We start from the raw sequence: 22,377 nt of genomic DNA on the forward strand, positions 1-22,377 counted from the left end.
AATGAAACGATAAAGGAACATTTTCAGTCTTGAGTCCCTTTTGTTTCTGAGCAGCAAGACTTGAGCAAAGGACTGGAAACAAAATTGGTGCATAAAGTTAGTCTCTTTATAATGTATCTGCGTATGTTAATTCTTGTTTGGAAAGACTGTAATGGAACATTAACACTGAACAATTATAATTAATTGCATGTAACTTTTTTCTTTTACTGTTTTTTTCTGCTTTCCCTTTTTTCCAACCATTTTTGTGCTTCCTGCTTCTCCCTTCCCCTTCTACTCTCATTATTTGATTTTCTTCACTGTTCTGTCCCCTCATCCTGCTTTTCCTTATTTTACCTGCACCACTAATTTTGCCAACCTGTAAAGGGTGAGATACTGGTAAGTACCTGTATAATGTGCTAGTGACTGATATGTAAAATTTGGTGATGGAGACTTCCTTGCCCAGCAAAAGTAAAGGTCCCCAAGTTGGGTAACCTCTTTGCCTCAAACAAAGTGCACTTAATTGTCCAGAAAAGCAAGCAACTTCAAATGGCATTCCAGGAGATCCAGGCATGGGAACCATCTTTCTAAATTTAGTTGCTACTGTTGAATTCTTGGGCTTATCAAGTGGGCAATGAATGAAACTGTAAGTAGAAAAGGTAGCTTTCTGAACCCTTCATTTTAGCCTGAGGAGGTTTTATTTTAGCCCCAACCCTCCTTGGATCAGAAATGAAGTGAGACATTGTCCTTACTTAATATCCCATCTTCATGCCTTTTCTTCAAGCTGACATATACGGCTGAAGGGAGATCCACTAAGCTGGAGTCCAGTGACACTCAAGCAACTGAGACCTGTGAGTCTTAGCTGCCAGACTTGGGTATGACACCCACCATACCAACAGAGCGCAATGGAAGGATAAAGGTGCCAGTGAACCTTGGCTGGTAACTGCAGCATTCTGAGCTTCTGCTCTGTCTGCTAGCATTCCTGGTTATTTTCTCCCTTGAGACCTTGTGTTCTTCCTACCTGGTGAGACTCAAGTGGCCAGCATCATGTATTGTACCATGTTCTACATCCATACACCCAGCTTGGTCGGCAGTTGTCACAAACGTATTCCATGTTAGTTTTCATCTTGATGTGTTCATATCTCCATCTAAAATCTCAGCTGCTGCTGCCTTCTCTATAATTATTGAGGCACAGAGAGATTTGTTTGCCCTATCATTACTATGTGGCCCTTTCTGTTGTCTGGTGAGACCAGTGTTGCTCTATGCTTTTCCTTTAAGTGCACTAGATTCTAAGAAATGTGGGTGGATCGGTTGCTCCATGATTAAACAAACTGATACAGCCCTTTGAACTCATAGTCCCTGAAGGATGTGTTGTGGATGGGAATCTTGGAGTTGGAAATCAAATGGTTACATTGCTTACTCTACAAGAAAATGGAATCGCCAGAAACTTTTGGGTGTAAGTGAGAAGAACAGTTCTTAATAAAACAGATGCAGAGGTGCTCCTCCTCTCATTCTGTCCTGGAAATAATTTTCACAGGTACTTGGTGCAAGAATATTGCACTATGTACTATTGTACATATGTGACACATATGCTAGCTTTGATGCATATGTGTTAACTTTGCTCAGATCGGAGGTGTGGGAGGTTTCCTATTCAAGTGCTATTTCTACTGGGCAAGGAATCTCCTCTCAATTCCATATTCTGATCCAGTGGACTAGAATGCTGAGAGAGTTTAAAATCAGTGGCATAGCATTCCCCTGGAATCCCAGGCATCCTGTCAGTTCTCATCATTATATCCTGTGTTTCTAAGAGTCTGAAAGTGCTGACGCATCCATTTTCATGATATTCTAAGGATAACTGCAGACCTCAGAGCAGTAATTCTCAAATAGTGTGCTGAAAGTAATTAGAGGTTCATATGAACTCAAATCAACCTTCCCTGGAGAATGCTGCCCATGTGCTTGCATGAGCTACAGTTTCTGACCAGGAAGCAACCTGTGAACAGTAACTCATTCTAGATGGGCTCCTTTGAAGGCAGTTAATTCTTACTCTTACACTCAAAATTTTAATTCGGCAAACCTAGCAAGAGTTTGAGAAACACTGCTATAGTACCTCCTGAGGGTCTGCATATTTGCCATGTGTCCAATTCCAATGCAATCCCTGGTCTTCAATTCCCAATCTTCAATCCCTGGCTTTGAAAATGTGGTTTGTGCTTCAGTAAGAGGAAGGTGGAGATCTGACTGGCTGGGCTGTGTTTGATTTTACTAAAAGTAGAAGGTGAAACTTACTTTTCAGGCAACACTTGGATCGAACTCATCCTCCTGCGTTTGAGAGGCAGTTTGGAGCTTTAAATGAACATTATGTTCTTCCTTCCTCAGCTTCTTGTAGGCCTGTCTGGGTGGTGGTGGTGGTAAAATAGCAGGCTAAAGAATAAGGAGATTGATTCCAGGAACATTTTTCCCCCCATACTGCCCAAAACTTGCCCTGCTGTACACTTTTTGCCCCCAGCTTATCCTCTAACTCAACATAGCTCTTTAAAAACACCAATTTAGACAAGTCTCTTTTCTCAAGTTGACAGCAGAATTGGCTTCCCTTGGGCTGTTGCCCCTTGACTGGGCTCCTCAAACTCAGTTACAGCCCTGTGTGTCTTTTTCGGGCTCTTTGGTTTCTTCTTCCACATCTGTCTCAAGGTCTCTCTCCTTCTCTACTGCCTTCTGGCCACTCTTTGCCTCCATTCTTTTTAAAGCTAATTGTATTTAAAATGTGACTGACTTCTGATCCTGAATCTTTTTAATTAAGAGAAATGCTTCACAGAGAGGAAATCTGACCTGACTCCCTTTCCTATGTCTGGACTTGACAACACCTTCCATTCCTCTGCCAATTTAATTTGAATTAAAATACAGTTTGCAACAGCCCATGCCCACCAGTGCTCCACTCCTTCTGTGTGTCTGCCACCTTGGTATTTATGTTAGCAAGAAGCTGAGCAGGTCTGAAAAGATGAGGATGCCTGATTGATATGTATTTCTTTGCCCTCATGCTTTTTCAGTGCTGGTTTTGAAAACTTAAGCACAGGCCAAGCCAAATTCTCTGTCCCTTTCCAGAGCTGCTCAGCAATCCTGCCTCTAACATCTGTAGCTTTCGTATCTAACAGTTGAATCATCACCATTAGGTTTGCTCTCTTTCTCCAAAGTATACTTTAGCCTGGCTATATTTAAATGATTTAACATGTAGACTACTTCCTTTCCAGTCTGCTCATTACTAATATATATGGTGGTACTAACTTGGGTAGAAAACGTTTTACATGTTTTGCTGTTTGGGCTTCCTTCTGAAAGGAAAAGTATAGTTCAGACATAAAAACGAATAAATGACAGAGCAAAGTGTGTTTGTTGCTGTGTCTTTCCTCCAAAGGCCCACACAGAAGGTGGGGTATTGATCAGGTATCCTAAAGAGGTACTTTTCATCCTAGCAGAGAGAAAAAGTAAAACTCATCTGTTTTGTGTTGGGTTTAAATTAAAGCAGCTTGTTGAACTATCTAGCGTGCTCAAGGTTATTGCAGGCTTGGTGAGTCTTGCAGGATATTCTCAGCAGCCCATCGACCACCATAAAAAATCTACAGGTCTTGGCTATTTCCCCGTGAAATTAAGAGCGGTTCTGTCCAGTTGCTTGGCTGTAAATGATCGTTCTTTGCTTAAATGTACACAGCTACTCAGATGTTCAAAGCATAGTTCTGAGGGCAAGTGGTTCATCCTTAATACTTTGCAAGCCCTATGAAGTGAATTGATCCTGGCCATTCTTAGTGAACAGAGGTGAAGAAACTCAGGGCTGAACAGGGGGCTAGATCCCGGACCTAGGACTGGCTCGCCAATTGCTTTGCTGGCTTTTATTCCAATAAATTTATAATGAGCTCAATGACTTGGCACCAACATATTCAGTGGAAGGGCTAAAATCCTTCCAGCATTGGGGATTTGATTGTTGGGCAGATTTTGGGATGCCTTACAGGCAATGCTAGGTGTTGCTTTTGGCTTGTGCCAGGCAATTAGAATTCCTAGCGTGGCATGGTGGCTAGACTAGTACATTCCAATGTGGAAGTACTCGCTCAAGTTAACACAACTGTTTAAAATATGGTACTCTTTGGGCAAGTATTAACTTAATCTGTTTGCAGGATACTTTTATTCTGAGCTCTTCAGAGCAGTGGTTTTCAGATTTCCTTTCTCCAGGGCATCCTTTCTACATCATTTGTCTGAGGAGATCCAGTGTGCTATGGAAGATTCTAGGGTACATACTAGGCCAGGGTGGGCTTGTGGGAACTACTCTTATTTTTTTACTGAAACCCAGTAGTCTGCCAATCAGAGCTCAGGTTCAGAGTAGCAGCTAGTGAGCAGTTGGAATTTGATACATAATAGTGACTCAGTGGGTGAAACAAATTGTCTACTACACCCTGTGAGTCATTCACTGGGACAGCTTGCATTGTCTGCCTCTGAGTTACAACAGATCAGGGGTTCTGACACACTACTCTAATACTGTCCTAGCAGAGCTGCACAAAGACATATTTAAAAGCAACCAGTTAATACATGTATGTTGCATTATTATTTATTTGATTTCTTACATTCCCTTCACTATAAGGTCCCAGTGCAGATCACAGCAATATAAAAATATAGTATTAAAGCCAGTTCAAACAGCTCTAGGTAAAAGAACATAGAGGCTGAGAGAGATTTTTAGCCATGCCAATGATACTTTTACTTGCAGTTTTGCTTACTATAGTTGTTGTTGATGATGATGATATTAAAATGCTGGGTGGCTTCCAACAAATGAAAGCATAGTAAGTCATCAAACATTAAAAACTTTCCTATACATGGCTGCCTTCAGATGTCTTCTAAAAGTTTGTTGTTTATTATAGTGAAAACTACTGGAAATCAGAAAACTGCTGATGTACCATAAATGGTTCAGATCTACTAGTAGACACCTAGCTATGTGTTTGCACAGAGATCATAGGCCTATTAGGTTTCCTCGTTGCTATTGAAGCATGCTTTGTCTGGCTGTCCATTGCAGGAAAGACTGGAAGTGATGGGCAAGCTGCCTTTCAAAGTAGCTTGTCTACCACTGTTCATCACTTTTCATCAGGGAAAGCTTCTGAAAAACTCCAGACCTCCCTGCAAGACTAAATGAAAACCACTACTTTAGAGAGAGGATAGGATGCAAATGTAACTAATTAACATAAACATTTTTTGTTGTTGCCCAATTGGAAAAGCCAAGCCTTGGAGCTTCCTTCAGGATAAAGGAATGCCGTCATCCTAATGCCAAATGTCTTGAGGACAAATCATCCCACCAAGAGGCAGACAAGCATCAGTACTGACATTTCAACCGTTAACCTCGTTTACATTTTCGTTTTGTGACTTTTTGGTTAGCCAGGCTGTAGCAAAGAACTGGCTCCAAAACATTTGGTCGTAGCTCTGGCGGAGTCACCTGTGAGACTGGGGTGACTTCATCAGGTGGGGAGCTGCCCCTTCAGGCAAACTGAGAGTGTGTCATTAGTGTGAAATGCAAGACGAACTGAGTAAATGAGTGGTTGTTTGCAAATAGGAGTAAAGGTGGTTGGAAACAACTGGCTGCAAGCAGAGTTGTGGCCTGCACAACTCCTTTTTCATCCTCTTCAGTTTCACTAGATCTGTGGCTGCTTTGTAAGTTGCAGACATGGATACTTGAGGGTTGCCACCAACGTACTCTGGCTCCTGCCTGCATCTTTTCAGGGGGTTCTTGTGAATGCTATAAGCGGCTATAAGCTGATGGGTTTCACTGCCATGTTCTATATCATTATATATTTATGAGGGACCTCATAGACATCTATAAGCAATGTTTTTGCTGTAAAGAGAAAGAGCTCCTGTCCTGTTTTTATTTCTGGCAATACCTGTTCATCTGTCAGTGAGTATTGGACTGCTACACAGAGTTCCTTTCCTGATTTTACCTGCTGCTGCAAAGCGGTAGTCATGGCATGTTGAAAATTCTGCTTTACAGGTTTATCACTTGCATCTAGCATTCTCTAGATTTAATTTTTGGTACACTAAGTGTCAATGGGTGCTTTAGGGTTGCTTATTGGTGAGAGTGGTTCATTGCTTAACATTGATCACACGGTGGAATTTTGCAATCATGAGCCAGGCTGCTATTTCAGAGGCAATCAAAGTCGACGTCCTGCGTGCTGTAACAGTAATGCTGTAGGTGGAAATCTTCAGAGGGCTTTGGGTCTTGCCAACAACACCCTGGTGCTGTAAACTGAAGGTTTAATGCTTTTCCTGATCAGTGTCACAGAGTCATAGAATGGTATCGGTGGAAGTGACCCCTGAGGGTCATCTAGTTGAACCCCCTGCAATACAGAAATCACAGCTAAAGAATCCCAGACAGATGGCCATCCCAACTTCTGCTTAAAAACCTCCCACTCCCTCCAGCTGCCACTTTCTTCCTCCAATGCCCTTCTTTTTTTCATGAGACCCCATCATCCTCCAATGAGCCCTCCAAGCTGCTAACTTTGGAAGCAGGACTTTCCTCCCCTGCTGATTGCTATGAGGGCTAGAATCCTAAGCCATTGCACCAAATCTCTTGAACATAAAGCAATCCCATCCATCTTACGTTCCCCAAGATAGCCTGTAACCTGTTCTTCCTTCCTCACCTACTCCTTGATTTCCTCCAGGTCATCCGGCGAGGCTGGCTGACTATCAACAACATTAGCATCATGAAAGGTGGCTCCAAGGAATATTGGTTCGTCCTGACGGCGGAAAGTTTGTCTTGGTACAAGGATGAAGAGGTGGGTAATTATGCATGCCATATTGTCGCAGTGAGAAGTCACCTGGGTGGCGCTGTGGATACTCAGATTGAGTCCTTGAAATCACACACATGGAAACATGGGGTATTGTCTACACCTCTAAAACTGCCCACTTACCAGCAAGGATGCCATGAGTCCCCACGTGCACAAGCCTTGTTCTGTTAACAACCTGACAGCAAAGTGCCTTGCAGCAGTCCATGTTTATGGCATGAGCTGCTGTGGGCAAGGGTTTGTGTGGACCACGATAATATATCAAGGGTGTGATCACAGAGACAAAGGAGGAGCTGCAATGCATTGTAATGGTGGTGAGGAGGAAAATATTTTGTCCTTCCCTTTCTGTCCCTGTCCCTTCCTTCCCACCTGCCCATTTGCCTCCTCTGCCCTCTTCCCCTTCCCAACTCTCTGCTAACTTTCCTCTCACCTCCTTTACCTTCTCCACTGAGCTCAGGGCAAAGGTTGGCTGAATAGGGGGAGACTGATGAAAATGAAGTTATCATTAACTGAAGATCATTAAATTAATTAAACTGAGGATCATTACATTATCATTATCTGGTGTATATGAGTTATATTGCCGAAAGGGCACTCAGTGGGAAGGTATCGGCAGGCTTGGGGAAATTCCAAAGTTAGAAGTAATAAAAAAAAAAGAAGTATTCAGGAAGAAACGGGGGGGGGGGGATCCCCAGCCCAATGAGGACTAAGCCTGTTCAGTGGCCAGCAAATACCAATTGACTGGGGAATGTGGGTGGTTGAAATGTAGTACAGCATTGTGAAAGAGGATATGACTGGCTGGCTAGAACTCTTAAAGAGGAGTGATCCACATTACAACATTTGTTTCCTATCCGTTAGGAGAACCAATTTTGAAACAGGGAAGTGTCTTCCTTGATGCTGGCAATAAGTTCCAGGAGTCTTGGCTCCAAGTTTATCACAACCAGATTCCATATAGGACTGGCTTCTGTGTTATGACTTATGCAGAAGGGAGAATCTCTAGCAAGTGATCCTTTTTTTTCGTGGTGGTGGTTCTACTGCCAGTTTTTCCTCCCACATAGCTATTTAGTGGCTGAAGAGTCTTGTTTTGTAAGAAGTGGCAACTGGATACGCTTTCTCTGGAATTCCCTAGCCGGACTGGAGTGCCACGGACTACAGGAAGGAATGCTTTGCCTGCCCTTGTCCCTGCTTAGTTTTGGTGCGGGGAAAGAGGTTGTGCATTTCATGACTATTTCCTTCATCTAGGGTTGCCATATTTCAGAAAGTAAAATTCCTGACACTCGCCAAGTTGTTGAACTTTTCTTAGGAAGACCCCAAAATTCCTGACATATGGCAAGCCTAACTTCACCTTTCTTAGCTTTGGGGGCAGTGGGAGGCGGTATATTTTTGTTGCTTTTCCATCTACCATCCTCCAGACACAGATTTGGGGAATGCTTTCCTTTCTGTTTCTTTCTACCAATGCTAGATCCCAAGTAAGGAAGAAGGGAGGCATTCAAGCTTGGGGAAAACTTCCTGGTTTTCAGCAGAAGGTGGATTTGCACAGTGCTGGTTGTCTGGCCCATATGTCAGTCACAAAACCACCTCCGCTAGTAAATTATTTGAGTTGATAAACATGCAGAGTGCTTTTGCAAATAAAAACAAGGTGCCCTACCCATTTGAGCCATGGAAGCAGGCACAAACAGGAAGAAACACTCAGAATTCAGAATGGAGGCTGTTCATTTGTCATTAAAGAAGCAACAGAGGGAAGGGAGTCACTTCACTCAGAAAAGCCCACACCACTTCCTGTTTCAGATACATATGTATGCACATTGAGATGCACTCCCCCCCCCCATCCTTGGCCCCCTCAGTTGTGTGTGCCTCACAGTTTGGTTTCTTAGAAACAAAACGCAACACTGGGTGTTGCAAGTTGGAATTATGCTTTTTGAACGGGAGGTGACTCGAGTAGGGAGTAGGGGCCATCCCATATTCCAAAGGTATCCCCGAGTGCATTTCTTACCTTTCCCTAGTGTCATATTACAGAAAGCAAAATAGTTGCAATTTGGGATATCTTGGAAGCCTCAGTAAAGCCTGCCTTCCATCCCTGACACTGACAGGGATGACAGACCTTCCATTTTACTTAATATAAACAATGAGTGCACCAGGCAAGCCTGTAGGGAGAGAGCATCCCATAATTAGGGCATTGTCAGGTACTTCTTGTGTGCAGTTGGACCCAGAGTCAGGTAAGTGACATTGCAGGCTCTGGTGGGAGTCAATTTAGTAGGCCAGGTTGATGCAAATATAGTCATACCTCAGCTCCCAAACACCTTGGAAGTCGAATGTTCCAGCTCCTGAACGATCAAAAACCGGAAGTGAGTGTTGTGGTTTTTGAACTTTCTTTTGGAAGCCGAACGTCCGATGGGGCTTCTGTGGCTTCTGATTGGCTGCAGGAGCTTCCTGCAGCCAATCAGAAGCCATGTTTTGGAAGTCAAACGGACTTCCGGAACTGATTCTGTCTGACTTCTGCAGTACGACTGTATTGGGATTGTGGGATCTATATACCATGGGAGGCATGATGTTTGAGTTCAAGGAATCTTGGACTGCATTATGTCACCTTTGTAAACAACTCTCTGGCAGCTTCTTGCTGGACCCTCTTTCCACCTTCTGTGGCCTGAGATGAAGAAGAAGTATCTTGCACTCTAAAGCGTAAAACATTTATGCTATATGCTTTTGTGAGCTCCAGTTCACTTCATCAGACGCTTGAAGTGCTATATTGAGTTATATGATTTAGGGGAATTCTATACAGGGAGGTGAGATGGAAATGAAATGTAGAAAAATACAGGCAGTGACTTAGCCGCTACCTGAGAAGAAATGGACAAAGAGCACTTTGTTCTTTCTTCTTGCTACAATAGAAATGGCTACCTCTCTCCAAATCCTCTAGAACAGAGTAGTGCAGTTAAACAAAGGTTGATATTTTTAAAAATTGCTAGGTAGCTACGTTTTTGCTTTTTCTTCTGCATCTTGGTTATTGTAGATTACCACTGATGTGCCAGCTTTAAAATTTTATTGCTTTTGGCAATTTGGTTAAGCAGGAGTTCTCCCCCTCACCCAGTCTATCTGCCTTGGTGGTTTGTTTTCTTTTTCCTAACTACTGAACTCTCTGATTTGCTTTTAAACGGTTCGCGTCCTGCTCTTGGTGCATACATGAGCCTTTGTAGTTAGGAAATTCCCTGCTAGATTGCTTGCTTCAGCTGGGGACATAGAAACCCAAAGTATCATTCTGTAATTTTTTCAAACTTCATGTCAGCTTCAACTATCAGCAAATGTACTGCAACATCCAACGTAGCTGCCCTTCTGAGTACCTAGCTGGAGAAATGCAGACTCTGGAGGCATGAAAGAAACAGATAACTACCCCCCTATTAAGAAGGAGGGAGCGTGCCTGAAAATGTATTTGTTTATTTGTTGTGTGGGGGTTTTCTTAGACCTTCTGTGTCATTGCTTGGAAATTCAAAGTTAGAGTACTCGCCTTATCTTCTGTGCCGTGTAAATAGCGAACATATTCTACAGTCTCACATACAGTGTTGTGCTTTCACCCACTTCCCTTTGGTCTTTCAGCCCCAATCCTTTTCTTCTTCTTCTGCAGATTGGGGCAGCAGTGGAGATGGGCTCAGTGGTATGTCCGTGTTTGGAAGCGCTAAACTTTTAATTCTGACTGCCAGCCTCTGTGCTCTAAAGCTTAAGGAAATATTTGCAAATCTTATGCATGTTTAACCCAAAGTAAAAGCAACAAGTGGAGCTTAACCTTCCCCTTTTGCTTGCTGGCTTGTGTGCCTTCTCGTGATACAGATATTTGTCCCAATAGCCTCCTTCACCCAATTTTAGGTCCCTCTCCACGTGTTCTTCATCTCCCTTGTGACCCCGCCCCTCCCATTTGCAGTCGTCCACTGCTAACATGTACCAAACATGTACCATTCAGTGGCCCAGAACTCTGGTGGTGTGCTCTGCAACAGGGCATAAGCTGTTGTTCTGCAAGAAACATGGGCACGGGCTGCTTCCCTTGCATTGTGGCATGCCGTGTCAGGAATAGGCATGTGAACTAATTGGGGTCTCTGGCATGATATGTGTATGTTAGACTTATTTTGCTGACCCATACTTATTTTTCCCACTCTGGGTCTCTCTTGTGGCTGTTGCTGCACTCAGGTTGGCAGCAGCCCACATTCTCCTTTCTCTGATTGCCACTAGAGCCTCCTGCCCCATCATCCCATTGGATCCTGAGATATGGCTATGCTTTTTGTTCTCTTTCTGGGAAGAGAAGCCTTAGTCTGCCAGGTGGGCATTTCTTTGCCTGCAGATTGCCCTGGGGACTGACCAGTGGTGATTCGTTAGGAGACTCTTCTGTCATCCTGGTGTCTTGTGTCGTATCCACCCCACCCCATGCTGTGACACACAGCCCATCACAACTAACGCAGACAATTTCCTGGAACTCAAATGAATACTTATAAGGAATGCAGGTGGTTTTGTGCAGTTTAGTGGCCATGGCCCCCATGGTATCATGAGCTTTGGTGTTCCCTTGAGCTGCAGAGGAAAAGACTGGGGCTGAAAAACCAAAGGAAAGTGTGGGTGCATGGAAGATAAGTCATGAGCTAGCACAATAAGTGTGAGAGTGGGACATATTTACAGCTTACGTGGCGCAGAAGTTAAGGTGGGCACCTTAACTTAGAATTTCTGTGTGTTTTGATGCATGAGTGAATTTGTAAACATTTCAACTTTTCTTTTCAAACCAGAGGTTTCTCAATCCTGGAAAATTAATTAATAGTCTGACTGCTTAGGTGTGACATCGATAATATTCAACGGTGCGTCTTCTGGAATGAAGATTGATCAGTGGAACCTATTGTGGTATTGCCACTTAAAAATATGAAATAATTCATTTACACATTTTAAATATAAAGCATTTTTAATACATTTCTTAAATACAAGGTTTGCTTTGGCTCTCTTTTGTCAGTGATCTTAAAGAATGCCAATGTGATCACTGAACACTGACAGGCAAGGTATATATTTAAAACAGCCAACCGTGAGTTCAGCTACATTCAGCAAATCTCAGCAAAAGTTGGTGTGTTTGGATTAAACCTTCCCCCCCATCTTTCCTTGAGAACAATAAACCTCATGAGTTTCTGTAGAGCTGTCTGCATCTTAAGGCAGACATTACAGGGAGAAGTGTGGCGGTCTTTTGTTTTGGTGCCCATACTTAGCTTTTGTTTAACTGCAACTAGTGTACACGCAGTCTTTAGAAATGGATTCTCGTTTGGAAGCAAGTCAGTACTTCCACCCCTGCAATTTTGTTCTTTTCTGCTATTGCATCCTACCCTTGGAGAATATTTCAAGTTTTAAAGACTGCTTGCCTGGTAGAACTTGGTGCTTTTGAATACCTGGTGGCAGCAGGCTCAGTTTAACTACTGCAGTACAAAACAGACATGTATTTCTTGAGCCATTTTGTTCCCCTGCCAAGGTATTCTTTTGTGCTCACAGTCCACAGCCACCCACGCCTCAAAGCTAGCCAGACCCATATCTCATTTAACTTCCAAGCAAGGCTGCAGGCAGATATTACCTTCAACAGGGGTGCTGCACAAGCAGAGGCTGTTTCCCTAAAATAAAAAGTAAAACAGGTTGAGCAAACAAAAATAATAATATTTTTTTAAAAAAAACCTCTTCCAAATCACTGACAAACCATTTACTGGGTGAGAAGCCTCTCTGGGCGAGTTCTTGTCTGGAAGGTGACAACCGGCAGGCCCAGCATGAACAAAGCTCTCCAGCAGAGACAAAGCCTGGGAAACTAAACTGCTCATTGAATTTATATCTGTCCACTTCCCTAGAAAATTCATCTTTAAAGCACACATTCCTGAAGTAAGCAGGGGATTAAGAAATTTGTTTAGTTATCAACGCAAGCTACGTTTAAAGCCCAACTCTCAAGTCATCCTGTCTTGTGACTGTCGAAGGAGGGCATAAACCCTTTATGCACGATTAGCCAGCTTCTTTATAGGTCTGGAATCTCAGTAGCAGCAAAACTCAGAATAAAGTCGCTTCCCCAAAGCAGAAGCTTACCTGAATAGCCAACACCCCTGAAGTGATGCTTATCCAAACCCAGTCTAACCAATGTGCAGACTACTGTACACCTTTATAGCTTCCTGAACAGGTAGTCTGAACACTGGGCAGGCGGGGCTGGAATCCAGAAGCTTCTCTTCCATGTAATCCCGTTTTGTTCTCCTTTTGTAGGGTTTGTTAAGTAGAGCAGTTCCAGGGGAAAAAACCTACTTTGTCTCCTCTGACGTGGCAAAGTCTGCGGCTGAATCCAGTCTGGAAAATGGTTGGGGCTGTTCAGGAAATCATAGAGGGGGGGCGGGTGTGAGGTTTGTGGCCTCTGTATAAAGGAAAACGTCACTTTTGGGATTCTGCGTGTGCGTGGAGGGAGGGAGGCAGGCAGGCAGGCAGCATCTGGAGCTATAAACAATTCCAGATGTGGGGTTTTTGCAGAGAGGCTGCTCTGTGTGACTCATATGGGGGCCCCTCACCAGTGCTAGCCTGCAACTTGTTAAAGAAAGCAGGGTTCTACAGCAAAAAGATTGAGGGAGCCTGCTTTTTGCTTTTTCAAGTCTTCCTTCCCAAAGTCCTGTATGGTGGATGTGGGGTTGCAATAGATTTCCACTGGCAAAGCCCTGTCCTTTTTCTAGTAAATGTTTGAACTACAGAACTCTAACATTTATACACTCAAAACAAGCAAGAACTGATTGCAGTAAGTGGCAGTAGCAAGAGCCTTATAAAAAAGAGACTCGCTCTGACTTTTAAATAACATCTCTAATGTTATTTAATGATGGAATGAAGCATGCTGGGTTAACATACTTGTGGATGGAATCCCTTATTAAGGGTTTATATGAGCACAGTGTGTGAACTTTGAACCAGACTCTTTAGGCCTCAATTAGAAGCTTGAAGCCTGGTGTGGGCATGCCAAATCTAAAACAGTTTACATTTAATCATCATTTTGGATGTCAGCAAATATTGTAAGATCAGATTTTCTTACTGGATTATTGAATGCCAGAACAAACCAACATGTATGACATTTTGGGCTTTTCACCCTTCTTTATCCTCATAGGAAAAGGAGAAGAAATACATGCTCCCTCTGGACAACCTAAAAATTAGAGATGTGGAAAAAGGCTTCATGTCCAACAAGCACGTCTTTGGTATCTTTAACACAGAACAAAGGTAAGAGAAGTATGTCTCAGTGCTTTCTGATTCATGAGAAGCCATTTTAGGACCTTAGGCTGAATTCAAATCTGGTAAAATTTCTGTGCTGATCTGTCCTAAACCCCTAGCCTGCCTGGCCGCAAATCAGTATGTCAAGTCTGAAGTTCAATCCATGCAAGGAAAGTCCGAGGTCCAAAGGTTAAGAAACACAGTCCAGGGTCAATCCAAGTAGGCCAAGTCTGAAGTCCAGCAGTCAAGATACAGTCCAGGGTCAAACCCAAAGCTCGGTTCAGGAGCATCCAAGCCAAGGTCTACCAAAATAGGCAGTTGAGCAGACACAGCACCTCAGTTCTGCTTCCGTTTTGTTCTTTGCATGCTAATTGCAGCTTGATGAGGCATGTGATCCTCACCTGTTCTAAGCCTACTCCAGCTGAGGAATCACGCACCTCCTCCCAGAGCTCGTGAGCCTCACCGGGCCAGCTAGTGAGCAGGGCTGTGAGCCCTTAGCTGCCTCATCCTCCTAGAGTGCCCCTCCTACTGTTCCCTATGCCTCAGAGTGTTCAGGGAAACAGGGGTCCCTCTGGTAATGGGTCCTGCTGCTCTGGTTTCTGTGCACTGACCCCCATCCCCTTGCCATCCTTCGTCACTCTATGAGTACTTTCTTCCCCATCCCCTGCTTGCCCTGGTGTGTCGCAGTCCTAGCTACACCCCTCACTGGGATCCTCTTCCTCCTCCCCATCATCTTGCCAGTTCATGACATGATCTCACAGAAGGAGAGAGACTTTGTAGGTTTCTTAAAACACTCTCTCTCTCTCTGACACACATGAGAAGTGTGCTGCGTGTTCTGTCCAGGCTTAGCAAGTCCTGAGGTCACATGTACACCAGAGGTTGATGGTACTTGGATGAATTGCTTGTTACACACGTCCTATTCAGAAAGACTTAATCTTGACACAGAAAGTATTGACTGACACTTTCTGCACTGTTGTCAGTTATCTTTAATGTCTTTGCTCATTGCCTGCTAAGTATTCAAGCTTAAAGAGTTTGACTTTACTCTCCTGTTCACATTATGTGATGGGGTTGGAGCTGCCTGAGCTAGGATTTTTCAAGGGAGTGGATCGCAGTGGAAAGACTTGGCTCTTTAAAAGACGATATTGTAAAGTATCTTCCTTGTCTTGGCTCAGTATGTAAGTCGCCAAAAAATCTCCTTAAGAAAAGATATGGCAGGCATCTCTTACTAGGTCCAGCAGAAAGGTAAACCAAGGGAGGTGAGGAGTAGCAAAGTGATGAAGGTCTTGAGCACAGTTAGAGAATCCTGGGCCCACAGACAACAATAAGCCTGTTGGGCCTCCTAATTTGACCGGCAAGGCTGTTTCTTCCTAGGCACACCCACCTGCCACTCACCTGGTGTCACATGTGGGATAGTAAAGTCATGCTTGCAAAGAAATAGGCAGTCTTAGCATGCCCTCTTGAGTGTTCTGTTTTCAAGCACAGCATGCATGTGGTGCTGCTGAAACTTGGTGCTGCCCACAGTTTTGGCCAGGGCTCAGAATTGCAACTGTCAAATGTCACTAGCAGAGGATTGGCCACAACTGCATCTGGCCTGCTAGCCAAAGTGGTTCCCCATGTCTGCTTCGGAGTGCATGCCAAGGCATTTAAGTGGAAGCCAAAAGCCAATGGAAACCATACTTCACTCAGTACATGCAACTGTTATGGGCACCATTTGGCTAAGTAGAGTAGCACTCTATTCCATCTGTTTGGTGTTCCTACAGTCTCACATTCTACTGTGGCAATAGAGATTAGAACTTCAAAGTACTTAGAAAATAAAGGAATATATATATAACACCTTCCTATTACAAGATTCCTGTTGCCTGATGTGGACTTTCTTTCACTAACCCAATGACATTTGTTCTTCTTCCACTCCTCTCTTTTCTCCTGCTCCCCTAAACTAGGAATGTGTACAAAGACCTGCGTCAGATTGAGCTTGCGTGTGACTCCCAGGAAGACGTGGACAGCTGGAAGGCCTCCTTCCTCCGTGCTGGTGTTTACCCTGAGAAAGACCAAGTAAACATTTTTTTCCCTCAGTCCTTCAGCAGGAAGAGGGGGGTGGGTGGGTGTGCTGAAGGCCCAGTAGTGGTACTGTTGTACCAAGGATCTCCTAGCAGCTGCTGTTGTCTCTGGCTGGGAGCTGCTCTTGCCAATTAGAGGTTCCATCAAGTTGGGCACCGTACCTTTGACTGGGGGTAGTTTGCTGTCCAAAATCTTGGTAGGGTTTCCTTAGAAAGAGAGAAAGTTTGTAGAAACTTCAGCTGTCTTCCACCCATACCCACCTCCTGAAGTTGTGTGGATAAGACAGTGCCATTCTAGATGTGGAAAGTAGTATCTATGTAAGAGCTGTGAAGGATTCAAGAGGATGAGCCCAAAACCCAATGAGCAAAGCAGGAATCCCTTTGTGCTTCTCCCAAAGCTATACAGGAAACGGTCATCTCCAAAGACTTGTGAGGGAAGCTGGGCATGCTCAGCCTAGGAAGAGAAAGCTGAGGCAAAGCACAAATCTTGAGGTTCTGGGTCAGGTGTGCAAGAGGCTGCTGTGATTTTAGCTGTATCAGCAAGAGCAAACCATAATAGTATACAGTGCAAGAATTAAACCCAATAATAAGGAAATTATTGTTCATTTCCAGCGGAGGGTAGGGAGAGAACACTTCAAATTCTCATTAAAATGCCAGTGAGCTCATAAGCACTGCAGATCTGGGTTAGTCCAAACTAAACCCATGCTATGATTACTGGAATATTTGGGAAAGCAGAGATCAAATAATGAACTGGTACTCTCCCTGTGCTGATTCTTCCATAGGTCACCTAATGCTATCCAATTTTCTTCTGTGCAGGTGGAGAATGAAGAGGGATCCCAGGAAAACACCTTTTCCATGGATCCTCAGCTGGAGCGCCAAGTGGAAACTATCCGCAATCTTGTTGATTCATATGTTGGGATCATCAACAAGTCGATCCGGGATCTTATGCCAAAGACAATAATGCACCTAATGATAAACAATGTGAGTGGTAGTTGGATATTTATTTGTTTATTGTCAGGGGCTAAGCAGACATTGTTCCACCACTCTGCTGATGCACCATTATTATTATTTTATTTTATTTTATTTTATTTTATTTTGCAAACTTAAAGAATGTAAGGGGAAGAAGAATTGTTTAAAAAATAAAATTATAAATATAAAGTAAAAATAATACTGATAGTAACACAAAAACACCATCAGGTGACATAATGGATAAATTTGCCAGCAGTGCATGCATCTTAAGTTAAACATATAAATTAATATAAGCCCTCTAGACCAGTGTTTTCCAACCTTGGGCCTCCAGCTGTTTTCGAACTACAATTCCCATCATCCCTGACCATTGGTCTTGCTAGCTGAGGATTATGGGAGTTGTAGTCCAAAAACAGCTGGAGGCCCAAGGTTGGGAAATGCTGCTCTAGACGTCCAAAATAGGTATCCACATAATATTGACATCTATATGAAATATCTTCGTATAGATGTCAATTTTATGTGGATACCTATGGTCAGTGTAGTGAGGTCCTCAGACCATTGTGTAATAAACGGTGGGAATTTATCCTTCCAGGCTGAATCTTAACTCTCTTAGCAAACATTAGGGCAGGCATAGGCAAACTCCAGCCCTCCAGATGTTTGGGACTACAATTCCCATAATCCCTAGCTAACAGGACCAGTGGTCAGGGATGATGGGAATTGTAGTCCCAAACATCTGGAGGGCCGGAGTTTGCCTATGCCTGCATTAGGGCTTTCAAAGTCCACTTGCCCTGCTGTTAATCCCCATGCTATAACACTTTAAGAAGCTGTTCTCGGCAGTATACCTCCAACATCTGTCAATATTAGACAATGCCTTCCCATAAAAACATTGTGGAGTCCAGTACAGCAGTGGCAGAGGCAAGAGTGTCTCTCCCCCCCCCCCCTGCAGGTAAAACTCATGACCAGGGTTAAGAAACTAGTCTGGCTCATGGTCTTACTCCAGCCTGAATATACCATTTCCAGCCCCGTCACATGTGGACAGTGTCACCTCTTCTTTGTGCTTTCCTTCCCCTATCCTCACAGACCAAGGATTTCATCCACTCGGAGCTGCTGGCCTACCTGTACTCCTCCGCAGACCAAAACAGCTTGATGGAGGAGTCTGCAGACCAGGCGCAGCGCAGGGACGACATGCTGCGAATGTACCATGCCCTGAAGGAGGCCTTGAACATAATTGGAGACATTAGTACCAGCACCATTTCCACACCGGTTCCTCCTCCTGTGGATGACACATGGCTGCAGTCAGGAAGTAGTGGGCATAGGTGAGTTGGGGTGGTGGGTTATCTGCTTCTGGTGTGCTTTATTTTTTTGTTAGGCACATGGGATGGAAGCATAGAAACCAGCAAGGCCAGAAGTTTCAAGTGACCTACTGCCAGAACTCCAGGAAGAGCCCAAGCACCTGTATTTGGCCCACCTACGATGTGATTTCAATACTTAACGACAAACTTGAACCTTGATCTATGCTTGTTGGTAGCCTTAAATCTTCAGTTGTCATTCTGCAGGGTCTTCATATAACATTGTTTGGTTCTGGGGTTGGTTGTACAAAATAACTCTTGTACAGAACGTGAAGCAGACAGTTCATACTTTAGCGTATGGGGTTTGGGGTTGAACCTGATTGCATTGGCTTCACTTTGCTGTCTTGAACGGCACTAACTTACCTTCCCTGTCCTGGTGGTTTCTTTTTCTCTCTTTGGCAGCCCAACACCACAGCGCAGGCCTGCTTCGACTGTGTTGCCACCAGGGAGACCGCCAGCGGTGAGGGGCCCTATGCCAGGCCCCCCCTTGATCCCAATGCCAGCCGCAGGCCCTTCCTCTTTTGTGGCACCGCCCATTCCGTCACGCCCTGGACCGCAAGGTGCATTTGTTGCTAATAATGACCCTTTCTCAGCTCCTCCTCTGATTCCTTCACGACCAGCACGTGTTCCACCCGGCATCCCTCCAGGTGTGCCCAGGTAAGGCATCCTTCAGGTTCTCCTCTCTTTGCTGCTAGAGCAGATACTATAGCAGCAGCTCTAGAGCTGGGATGATGAACCTGTTGCTTCCCAGTTGTTGGGCTCTAGATCCCATCATCCCTGATCATTTGCCATGAAGGCAGGGACTGATGGGAACCGGAGTCCAGCAGCATCTGGACTCTAGAGCTTATGAGTCTTAATTTCTTTAACCCTGTATAACAATTTCGCTATTATCAAATTGAATGGGAGAATTCAGACCTGAAAACTGGAACATGGACCATGCAATACGTTAGCGTGGTACAAGTGCCTTAAAACAACTGCCTTAGAACAAAGGAAATCTATGAAAGCACGATCAGGTGTAACCTTTCCCTTCAGGGCCAAAGAGCTGCTTCTGCATTTTTCTCTCACCTTTTTTATTATATGCTTTATTGAGTTTAAAAAGAAGTAACAAACAGAAGGGTTATCCAGAATAGAGAAATAAAAATGGTAATATTTGTTACATCACATCACCTTACGTTCTTCTTGAGTTTCTAGCAACTTCCCATCACCCCATTATGTATCTACCACTTACTCTATCTAGCACACTGTTTATTTTTGTTTCCTTTTGTTAAATTTCATCAATATAATATTCTCTTATAATTATCCATCATACTACAGAAGTCATTCTAGACCTGCCACTGGCATCATGTTATTACAGTAATCCTTGATATATTTTTTATACATGTCCCATTTCCTAGTAAATGTTTGTTCAGTATGACGTCTCAGTTTTTCTGTCATTTTTGCCAGCTCGGCGTATTCCAACAGTTTACTTTGCCACTCCAGCTTTGACGAATTTTCTATCCTTTCCAATTCATAATGATTAATATTCTTGCAGCTACCGTGGCATACAAGAATATATCTCTTGCATTTTTAGGGATGTCTGAGCCTAGTATCCCCAGGAGGAAAGCCTCCAGGTTTTTTTTATGAAGGATACCTTAATCATTCTTTTGAGCTCATCATAAATTACCTCCCCAAATTCCTTTATTCTCTTACATGTCCCTCACATAGGTAACATTGAGCCTTCCACTTCCCACATCTCCAGCATTTACTTGACATGTCCTTATACATTTTAGATAGTTTTAGTGGTGTTGTGAAATACCAGCGGAATTGCATCTTCATAAAATTATTTTTCAAGGTGTAGCATGCGGTGGTTTCATGTTAACCTTCCATAGATTTTCCCAGGCACTCATTGGGATGCTATAGCCAAAAACTTGGGCCCACTTGACCTTTACAGATTTTACCTCCTCCTCCATGAGGAGAGAGTTTTCACTTTAGAGTTAATCAGTTCTTTTTCTAATCTGGAGGGTTCTGTTGCAAAGCCATTCCTTTTGTCTAATTTGAAGTTTTTTAGTTTCAACTGGTTTTCTTCCTCTTTTAATAATACTTTGTATATTGGCCAATTCCCTTTCATATTTTTTTCTTCACTGCTAATGCTTCAAAGGGAGATATCCACCATGGAGTTCGATCTTTGTATTTTGCCCAAACCTTTGCCCAGATCTTTGTATTTTGCCCAAACAATGTAGAGAAATTTCCATATAATATGATTTAATTTTTTTGTTGATCTTAACTTTATCATAACCTATGTAGGCATGCCAGCCATACCAGTTGTCATGTCCTTCCAGGCCTAGAAGGCCTGTGTGCTGTAGTATACACCATTCCCTGATCCAGGAGAGATAGGCTGCCTTGTAATATAATTTTAAAATCTGGCAGGGGAAATCCCCCTCTTTCTTTGATATCAATTAACAGCTTATGTGTAATCCTGGGCTTTCCCCCCTGCCAAATATGTAGAGATGTCTTCGTTGCAAGTTTTTGAGGCAGCCTGTCACTCCAATCCCAGGGATTGTCTGAAATAGGAAAAGCATTTTTGGTAAGACATTCATTTTAATGGTGGATATTCTCCCCCCCAAATATAAATTTAATCTGCTCCATATTTTTAAATTTCTTTTAATTTCAATCCAGGTTTTAGCATAATTATCTTAGAATAAATTGATGTTTTTTGGCGTAATCCATATTATTGACCAAGAGCTTTGTTTTGGAACGGTTTAATTTGAATCCCACTACCTGCCCAAAGTTCTTATTTATTTCTAATACCTTTAATAAACTTCCTTTTGTATTCTCTGTCATAATAATAAGATCATCGGCAAACGCCTTTCGTTTATAAGCTTTCCCTCCTAGTGTTATTTCTTTTATGTTTTTGTCTTCCCTTATTTTTTTATTCAACACTTCCATTACCAAAATTAATATTAGTGGGGATAGCGGACATCCTTGCCTTGTCCCTTTTCTTATTACACAGTCTTCTGTAATGTTGCCATTGATGATGATCTTGGCCCATTGATCAGAGTATATAGCCTCTATTCCTTTACAAAACTGTTCACCGAACGCCATTTGTTGCATCATTCTTTTCATAAATCTCCACGAGATGTTGTCAAAGGCTTTCTCTGCATCCACCAGCATTAGTACTGCTGGTTTGTCAATTCTGATTTCTAAATATTCCAACACGTTAATGATATTTCTGATGTTATTTTGCACTAGGCGTCCAGGGAGAAAGCCGGCCTGGTCCTCGTGAATGATGTCTTTAAGAATCGTCTTTAATCTTTTTGAAAGTATGTCGGCAAATAATTTATAATCATTATTTAAAAGGGATATTGGCCGATAATTTGAAACAATTGTTAAATCAGTTCCCTGCTTGGGAATTAAGGTTATAAAGCTTTCTGTCCATGATTCCGGTAGTTTCCCAGTCTTTACTATGTCATTCATTGTGTCCTTCAGTGGTTCAAATAGCGGCTATTCTAGCTTTTTATAATAATTTGCGGATAGGCCATCCAGGTCCGGGGCCTTCCCTGATTTTGCTTTATTGATTGCCTGTTGAACTTCCAGTGCAGAAATCGGAGAATATAAGAGACTGAGTCTCTCCTTTGAGATCTTTGATAAATTGTTCTGCCCTAAGTATTCTTCGATTTTATCATGATTTTCTGTTCCTTCCCTGTATAGTTCTCCATAAAAAATTACAAAGCTTCTATTAATTTCCTTTGGGTCGTCAGTTATCTTTTCTCCAATTTTAATTTTATTTGTTATCCTGTCATTCTGGTTGTTTTTAACTGCCAAGCTAAGAGTTTGCCAGGTTTATTTGCAAATTCAAAGTTTCTGTGTTTTCATATCTTAATTTTTCATTCAATCTCTTGGTTAATAATCATTGAAAATTGTGTCAGGAGCATTTTAATATTCTCTGGTTTCACCTCAGATCATATAAATCTTTCACCCTTTTTTCCTCTCCTTTGGTGCTCAAGAGTCGCCATGTTTCTTGAAACTGGATATTCT

The 22,377-nt window shown here is 43.0% G+C and overlaps 1 protein-coding gene across 8 annotated transcripts in view; it reads left to right on the forward strand.

The window, feature by feature from the left end:
• Positions 1–22,377, forward strand: part of DNM2 (dynamin 2) — a 59,819-nt gene that overhangs the window by 34,235 nt on the left and 3,207 nt on the right. For 5 of the 8 annotated variants that reach the window (XM_080987783.1, XM_080987782.1, XM_080987785.1 and 2 more), the window contains exons 14-19: positions 6,654–6,767; positions 13,891–14,000; positions 15,932–16,043; positions 16,865–17,029; positions 18,095–18,330; positions 18,766–19,020. In XM_080987783.1, the coding sequence (XP_080843909.1) occupies positions 6,654–6,767; positions 13,891–14,000; positions 15,932–16,043; positions 16,865–17,029; positions 18,095–18,330; positions 18,766–19,020 (992 nt within the window). Of the gene's footprint in view, positions 1–363; positions 376–6,653; positions 6,768–13,890; positions 14,001–15,931; positions 16,044–16,864; positions 17,030–18,094; positions 18,331–18,765; positions 19,021–21,591; positions 21,663–22,377 lie in introns of all 8 variants that reach the window. The other 3 variants (XM_080987786.1, XM_080987787.1, XM_080987781.1) reach the window with 2 other exon arrangements.

Source organism: Podarcis pityusensis, assembly GCF_964106645.2.
Source record: "Podarcis pityusensis genome assembly, chromosome: 17".
Taxonomy (NCBI): Eukaryota; Metazoa; Chordata; class Lepidosauria; order Squamata; family Lacertidae; genus Podarcis; species Podarcis pityusensis.